At 59.1% G+C, this 8,207-nt stretch overlaps 1 protein-coding gene across 1 annotated transcript in view; it reads left to right on the top strand.

Annotated features, from left to right (window-relative positions):
• The window catches only part of MAST3 (microtubule associated serine/threonine kinase 3), a 37,585-nt gene extending 30,330 nt beyond the window's left edge, over nt 1–7,255 (top strand). The window contains exons 18-25 of the mRNA XM_008576711.1: nt 348–484; nt 1,114–1,358; nt 1,805–2,026; nt 2,463–2,689; nt 3,160–3,282; nt 4,055–4,191; nt 4,265–4,446; nt 5,167–7,255. Of these exons, the coding sequence (XP_008574933.1) occupies nt 348–484; nt 1,114–1,358; nt 1,805–2,026; nt 2,463–2,689; nt 3,160–3,282; nt 4,055–4,191; nt 4,265–4,446; nt 5,167–5,699 (1,806 nt within the window). The 3' untranslated portion in view covers nt 5,700–7,255. The remainder of the gene's footprint in view (nt 1–347; nt 485–1,113; nt 1,359–1,804; nt 2,027–2,462; nt 2,690–3,159; nt 3,283–4,054; nt 4,192–4,264; nt 4,447–5,166) is intronic.
• The last annotated feature ends 952 nt before the right edge of the window (nt 7,256–8,207 follow it).

Raw genomic sequence — 8,207 nt, 5'->3', positions numbered from 1 at the left:
AAAAAAAAAAAAAAAACAGTTCAGATCCCCTTATCAGTCATTTTTTTAAAAAACAAACAAACAAACAGAAAAACCTTCCACACTGCTTTAGACCTGGGCCCCAGACAGGACTTTCTAGCCATCAGTGGAAACCCCAGCTGTGGCCCTCCTTGGTAGTCAAGCCCCTCTGAGTCTCAGTTTGTTCATTTGTACAGTGGGCTAAAGACTCTGTTCTCTTTAAAGTGAGAGTTAAAGAAAGTGACTGATATGGAAGCATCTGGCACATAGGAAGCGCTCAACTAAATCAGCTCTCCAGCCTGGTGCAGCTGCTGCCACCGTTGTTACTGTTATTTTTTATTGACTCCCAGGTCTACAGCAGCTCTGAGTTTCTGGCCGTCCAGACCACCCCTACCTTCGCAGAAAGGAGCTTCAGTGAGGACCGGGAGGAAGGGTGGGAGCGCAGCAGTGAGGGAGAGTGTGGCCGCCGAATGAGCACCGAGATCCGGTAGGTGGGCAGGGAGTGTAAGCAGATCCAATTTCTAAGTCTGCTGAGAGATGGAGAGGTGGAGACACAAAATCTGATATCGATGGAGCTTCCCAGTAGCCCAGTAGAAAAGGGTCAAATGTATCTGCCAGGCTGTCAGGCCCCTGACCCCCTTGCTCCCTTTGGAATCACATTCCTAACCATGCCCGACATAAAGCAGCTGTATTCCATCTCCCTGCTGGGCTTTTGCTTGTGCTATTCTCTCCAGAATGTCCTTTGCTGACAAACTCCTGTTCATTCTTCAAGGTCCAGACCCAACAGAAACAATCCATGTCTGCTACAGGATGGGCTTTGGAAGCTGGGTTTGAAAGTGGAATAGGCTAGTGAGTTAGCTCAGTTGGTTAGAGTATGGTACTGGTAACACCAAGGCCCAGTTCAATCCCTGTACGGGCCAGCCGCCAAAAAAAAAAAGTTGCGTAGGAGTTGTTCAGGCAGACACAGGACGGTTCAGACAGAGGGAACACACCCTGTATTTGCAAATTACAGCCCCTGACTCCAGACTGAGAGTTCGGATGTGGCCACAAGGGGCAACTGGGTATCTTGGGGTGCAAGCACCTGACAAGGGTGACACGGGCTCTTCCTCCGTGCAGGCTAAGGTCCTGGACATCCTCTGGTTCTTCCTGTCACTCATCTTCATCCCAGCCTGAGCGGGGCCCCAGCCCGTCTCTCTTGAGCAACGTCAGCCTGGACACGATGCCCAAGTTTGCCTTCTCATCAGAGGATGAGGGGGCAGGCCCAGCCCCTGTTGGCCCTAAGAGGCCTGTCTTCATTCTAGGGGAGCCTGACCCACCCCCAGTGGCCACACCAGTGATGCCCAAGCCCTCGAGCCTTTCTGGTAGGTGGCGTCCAGGATGAGAGTGTCACGGAAAGTTTCCCAGAGGAGGGGCTATGTGAGATGGGTTTTCAAGTGTGCATAGGAGTTTTTCCAGAGCTAACAAAAGCTTTAAGATAGGAGAGGCCTCAGGCCCCTAGGAGCCCCCAGTCTAGGGACAACATGCCCAGCTTCCTAGGGTCAGGATGGGACTAGAGGAAGAGAGGAGGCTGGGGATCTAGGGATTTGATTGGGTGTGAGGGGAGGCTTCCTGGAGGAGGGGGCTTGAAGAGTGGAGCTCTCCATGGAGAACGATTCGGGAAGGGTGAGCCGAGGAGGGGACTGCAGGAAAAGGTCCAGAGCTGGACTGTGTACATGCTGACCAGGGAGCAAGGGCCTTAGGCGTCCCGAGGGTGGAGGGGTGAAGTGTGAGATGGAGGGACGCCAGGCTGAACCCGCTGACCCCTTAGCCGACACAGCTGCCCTCAGCCACGCCCGCCTCCGAAGTAACAGCATTGGCGCCCGACACTCCACACCTCGGCCCCTGGATGCTGGCCGTGGCCGCCACCTTGGGGGCCCAAGAGACGTAGCCCCTGAGAAGCCCAGGGCCTCCTCTAGCAGTGGTGGTGGTGGCGGGAGCCGTGTACCCAAGTCAGCCTCCGTCTCTGCCCTGTCCCTCATCATCACGGCAGGTAATGCCCGAGGCCCAGTCTCTTCTCCGTGTACATCCATTTTAAGCGATGGTGTGGGGACTGCTCTGACCGTGGGGTCGGGAGCTGGGGAGGGAAGTGCCTTCCTGAGTTGGTGACTTGGGGTTGAGCTCCAAGAGAGGGGAAGGAGCCGGACACAGGGAGAGCTGGGGAAACAGCGTTCCCAATAGACCGTGGGGTCGGGAGCTGGGGAGGGAAGTGCCTTCCTGAGTTGGTGACTTGGGGTTGAGCCCCAAGAGAGGGGAAGGAGCCGGACACAGGGAGAGCTGGGGAAACAGCGTTCCCAATGGAGGGCACTGCTGGCAGGAAGGCCATGCCTGGGGCAGGCAAAGCAGCCAGAATGGTCATGGTGGCGGGAGGGCAGAGGGTCCCTTGGGGGACCCCACAAGGGAGTGACCCCCTCCCTGACCCCCTGCAGATGACGGCAGCGGGGGCCCCCTCATGAGCCCCCTGTCCCCACGCTCGCTATCCTCGAACCCGTCGTCCCGTGACTCCTCGCCGAGCCGAGACCCGTCCCCTGTGTGCAGCAGCCTGCGGCCCCCCATTGTCATCCACAGCTCAGGCAAGAAGTACGGCTTCAGCCTGCGGGCAATCCGCGTCTACATGGGAGACAGCGACGTCTACACTGTGCACCACGTCGTCTGGGTGAGTCGAGCCACCCAGGAGGATGCAGGGAGCACTCTGGAAGAGTTGGAGCCATGGGGGTCTGGGGTCAACTCTGGCTCTGTCCAAGCAAGTCCCTTCCTTCTCAGAGCTGCATTTGGGGGCTTGGCGGCAGGCAGGTGGGGACTGGTCCTACCTGGTTCTTCTCCATCCCTATCGGTTGTGAGGGAGGAGGTCCGACGAGAGACAGGGATGGACAAGGGACAGAGACCCTGAGTGGGCATTAAGCCCCTGGCACCACGCGGGGCACAGTGGGTATGTTGTCTGTCACTGCCACCCCCCCACCCAGGGGCATCAGTCCCCCATCAGGGGAACTAGTCGGTCCCTGAACCGCCCCCAAGTTCAGGGAAACTGAGGCAGCACAAGTGGCTCAGCTGAGCGAGTGGGGCCAGGGATCTCCAGATGTGGGGCCCGGGCCACTGACCTCACCGTCCCCCCACACCCACCCCCAGAGCGTGGAGGAGGGAAGCCCCGCCCAGGAGGCTGGCCTGCGAGCCGGGGACCTCATCACCCACATCAACGGGGAGTCGGTACTTGGACTGGTGCACATGGATGTCGTTGAGTTGCTGCTAAAGGTGCGGTACCCCCCACTGCCTACCCCAGGGGTCCCCACGACCCCCAGCCCCTCCTCAGCCTCAGCTCCTGGTTCCCCGTGGTTCCTCTGCTTCAGCCACACTACTTCACACTCATCAACTCTAAGCCTGGAGTCACCATTCCCTCTGTCCACAATAGGCTTCCTTCTTCAGCCCTCTAACGCCACCCCTCAGAGCTCCTCCTCCGGGCTCCCTGCCCCTGGGCACCCTCAAAGCTTTAGCCCACCCTGACCTCATGCGGCTGGGGTATCTGCACCATCTTTGCCTCCCCCAGACCAGGGGTCCTGGGGCTGGGCCTGGGGGTGGGCGATGGGCTCAGGGAAGGAGGCAGGGCCTGTTGGAAGCTCCCAGGACTGCAGGTGGGCGCAGGGAGGGCTCCTTGGGTAGATGGATGGACAAGGGCTGGCATGTGTCTTTGGCCCACGGGGTGGGGGGCCATTAGGTGAGGAAGGGGAGATTTGGGGTAGATGAAAGTTGCTAACAGTGTCAGGGGATGGACAGTCAGGTCCCAGGGAAGGCAGAGAGCTGGAGGGGACCTGATGGGTGTTGATCATTGGGTGAAGGATCTCTGGAGGATGGATGGTGCTCATGGGTGGTCATCTAACTGGGTACATGTGGGTGAGTCATGGTTGGATAGATAACTGGGCCGTGGCATGGTAGATGCCAACTGGTGGCTAAAGAGCCATAGCAGCCACCGGCAGCTTGAGGGTCCGGCAGGAGGCATACAGGCGATCCCTTGCAATCCCTCCCCCAGAGCGGCAACAAGATATCACTGCGGACCACAGCCCTGGAGAACACGTCCATCAAGGTGGGCCCTGCCCGGAAGAACATGGCCAAGGGCCGCATGGCTCGCAGGAGCAAGCGCAGCCGCCGGCGGGAGACCCAGGACCGGTGAGTGGTGCACCAGCTGGCGTGGGCGGGGTGGTGCCGGGCAGGTTCTAAGCCTCCGGTTTTCTCACCCCAGGCGGAAGTCCCTCTTCAAGAAGATCTCAAAGCAGTCCTCTGTGCTGCACACCAGCCGCAGCTTCTCCTCCGGCCTCCACCACTCGCTGTCCTCCAGTGAAAGCCTCCCCGGCTCACCCACCCACAGCCTATCCCCCAGCCCCACCACGCCCTGCCGCAGCCCAGCCCCTGACACCCCAGCAGGTAGGTGCACACCCCGGGCCACCCTGGGAATAAGGGCTGGTCGGCCCCCAGGAGGGAGAGAGCGGAGTTTGGAGGATGGGATGATGTAGAAAAAAAGATGACTGGAAGGGCCTTAGCCTCCTGGAGTCTAAAAGGCAACCTGGGGGTGGTCAGACAGGTGCAGGGGGTGGAGGAGGGTGTGCCCAGCAGAGATAACATCATGAGACAGGAGAGATGTGAAAGCTGAGGAGAGGCTGGGGGAGGGCAGAGGTGGGGTTGAAGAATGGATCAGGATGAAGAGCTGGGCTTAAATTAGGGGGCAGTAGGGAGCCATGGAGGGTTTGTGAGCTGGAGAGGGCATGGTCTGAGTGTTGGAAAGATCACTCTGAGGCAGGAGAGGATGGTGACTTGTCCTAACCCTGAGGGCCCGCAGTCTTTGACAGCCAGACGCAGACACCCCCAGCCATACTGGGTTAGGGTGAGGCTGGAGGGAGGAACAGGCTGGGGCAACCCACAGGGGAGGCAGGGGAGGCTTCCTGGAGGAGGGTGTATGGGAGCTGGGGCTTTGATGGATGGGTAGGAGTTCACCAGATCTAGGCCAAGGGCACAGCCCTATGTGGGAGGCAAAAAAGCCAGGCATGATGGGTGGCCACAGGGAAGGATGTGGGCTTTGGCAGGTTCAGTCAGTCCCAGGGCCCGCCATTGAAGCCAGTGGCCCTGACCCATGCCTGTCACCCACAGACACCGCATCCCCACCCAGTGCATCCCCGAGTTCCAGCAGCCCTGCCTCTCCGGCCGCCGCTGGCCATACACGCCCCAGCTCCCTGCATGGCCTGGCTGCCAAGCTTGGGCCACCCCGCCCCAAGGCCGGCCGCCGCAAGTCCACCAGCAGTATCCCACCCTCCCCACTGGCCTGCCCTCCAGTGCCTGCACCGCCACCCCGCTCACCCTCGCCCTTGCCTGGGCACCCACCCACAGCCACCCGATCACCACGGCTGCGCCGAGGCCAGTCAGCTGACAAGCTGGGCACAGGTGAGCGGTTGGACGGGGAGCCAGGGCGCCGCAGCCGTGGGCCAGACTCCGAGCTGGTTGTCATGCGGCGATTACACCTGTCTGAGCGCCGAGACTCCTTCAAGAAGCAGGAGGCCGTGCAGGAGGTGAGCTTCGATGAACCACCTGAGGAGGGCACTGGGCCACCCACATCAGTGCCACAGATCGCTGTGGAGGGCGCCGAAACCATCCCAGGAGCCCTCGGACCTGCTGGAAAAGACTGATCCCCTCATCTGATCTCTCCCTGGCCTCAAAGTCACGTGTTTTTTGTGCAATGTTTTTACCATAAAGTCATGCCTGGATGGAGACTGAGCCACCAGCCAATGACACCTGGAAGGCAAGAAGTTATCTCGGTCCTTGCTGGAAGGTGGAGACAGGGCCTCCCTCGTGTTCTGCTGTCGATCAAAGGTCATAGGGGCAGGAATGGGGGACAAGGGTAGCGTTGTAAATAGCAGCAAATCCCTACAATTAATTTATTACTTTATATAAGCGGTGGTCAGACTGAGCTGCTCCTGTGAAGGCGGCTGCCAGGTCTTCCCCCAGGCACCTGGGCCACCACTTGCAGACCCTGCCCTCTGGGCTGAGAAGGAAGCACTTTGGACAAGTGATCTGTGTTTGTGTTTTCTAGTTTTTTTCTACTTTTCAAGTTTTTTTTGTGTTACCTGATCTAATCCCAACTGAAGATCCACTGGTTTGAGGGAACCCAGCAGAGCTCACCTGTGGGGACCCAGTTTGGATATGACTTGGAGAGTCCATAAATGATTCCCCTCCCCCACAAAACCTAATCGCCATGATGGACCGGATTCTGAAGGCCACTTCCCACTGTCATAGCTGCCATCCCCAGGCCGTCCTTGCTAGAGTCTGCATTCAGTCCTGCTGGCTTCAGCCTGGAGCAGGGGGTATGGGAGCTGGGGTTTTCATGGCTGAATAGGTGTTCACCAGATCTAGGCAGAGGGGTCGCCCCCTCCACAGGGGTGCACTGATGCCCTGAGAGGCACAGGCCTTGCCAGTCACTGCCTAGGCAAGAGAGTGTCCATCCTCAACAAGGTTCCACGTTTGAGGCCCACAGGAGTGAGCCCTTGACCATGATGTGTCTGCAACACCTTCAGGGGTTCCCTCGATGTTTCAGAGCCTCCCTGGGATGAAGTTCAAGTGAGGAAACCCACTTGGGGGACAGCAAGGCCCGAAGTTTGATTTTCAGCTTCACTGTGTGGCTCTGGGAAAATGGCTTTCCCACTCTGTGCCTCAGTTTCCTTGTGTTTACGAGACTAATCCCGATGACTCTTTACTAAGCACCTACTGTGTGCCAAGCGCTTTTACTTGTGGCTTCTCCCTCGGCCAATCTTCAGAAGGCTGGAGGTGGCATCATCGTCTGCATTTTACCAACAAAGCAGCTGAAGCCCAGCGAGGGGCAGAGACTTGTCCCACAGTCACCCAGCGAGAAACATGGCAGAAGGGAGCACCAGCCAGGCCCTGCTGTGGACATTCTCATTAAGGGAGACTGAATGGAGGGTCTGGTGTCAGATACAGCAGACTCCAGCCCAGCTCTTCCCCCAGGATGCTGTGTGATCCGCTGGGCGTCTTGGAGGTGGCTGGTGAGATTGATGTGCCCCACTTGGAGAGGGAGCTTTCCAGGCGCTGCAGCCCACTCCGCATCCCTCCCTGAGCCCCCCACCCAGCACTGCCTGGTGTGGGAGGGTAGACCAAGGCTGTGCATGACTTGCGCCCTTCTTCCATCCTGGAGCTGGTGGTGAATAAAAGCTCACCTTTACAAAGAGGAGGTCCAGTGTGTCTGGATTTGTGAGGGGTTGGGAAAGGGGTAAATGAATGGGGGGAAGGGAGTGGGGTGAAAACAGCCTGGTGGCTTAAAGTGACTTCAAGTGGGTTTTGAGGCTAAATGGGAGTTTGCCATTGAGGTTCTCCCGATGGATTTTCTGGTCCCAGCTCTCTGCTGCCCTCTCCCTGCGAGCATCCCATCAAGAGCTCTGCCCTTAAAAGCTTCATACAGACGCCCGTCTGGGGCCCTGAGCTATGTTAATAAAGTAAATAAATCATCTTCGTTCCCTTCCAACCTGGTTTTTGCTTGGGCTGTGCCATACAATTTGTCCCCCTACCCAAAGCCGGCCCAGCCACCCGCAATAGGCGACTTCCGGAGCTCTGGGCAGGTTCAGGGGCACTCTTGGCCACGCCCCGGACTCCGAGCGTCCTCGGCTGTTTCCGGACGCTCTGGGTTGCCATGGGAACGCCTTCAACCCCGGCTCTTTCTTGGACCGCAGCTTGCTCTGCTGTCTCCTAAAACTTAGCCTTCGGTGGCGAGCGCCTTCCCTCCTCTGCTGCCATCCTGTCGCCTTAGCTTGAGGCGGCCTCACCCTCCCTTCTAGACCCGTCCGGAAGCCGGCGGCCGCCTCCGGGTCTAAACTCCCAGGCTCTGCATTTGGGACTGAGCACGCTCGGCTCTTTCCAGAGACTCCGCGGTCTCGGGGCTCCACCTCGCCTCCGCCAGTCCCGCCGAGCCCAGCCTCGGATCGCTAGCGCAGCCCGACAGCGTTCGGCTGTCTCGGGGGCGCGCTACCCCCGACCCCACGCCAGTGCGGCGGGAGTACGTTCGGCTCTTTCCGGAATCACTCGGGCATCCCCAGGCTCCGCCTCGGCCTCGGGGCACCCACTGGTCCGAATACGCTCGGGCATTTCCGCCGGGGGCGGTCCGAGTCCTTCGGAACCGCGGCGGCAGC

Source organism: Galeopterus variegatus, unplaced genomic scaffold (genome assembly GCF_000696425.1).
Source record: "Galeopterus variegatus unplaced genomic scaffold, G_variegatus-3.0.2 Scaffold1390, whole genome shotgun sequence".
Classification (NCBI taxonomy): Eukaryota; Metazoa; Chordata; class Mammalia; order Dermoptera; family Cynocephalidae; genus Galeopterus; species Galeopterus variegatus.
The sequence above is the reverse complement of the archived record's forward strand: the minus strand, read 5'-3'. Positions and strand labels throughout refer to the sequence as shown.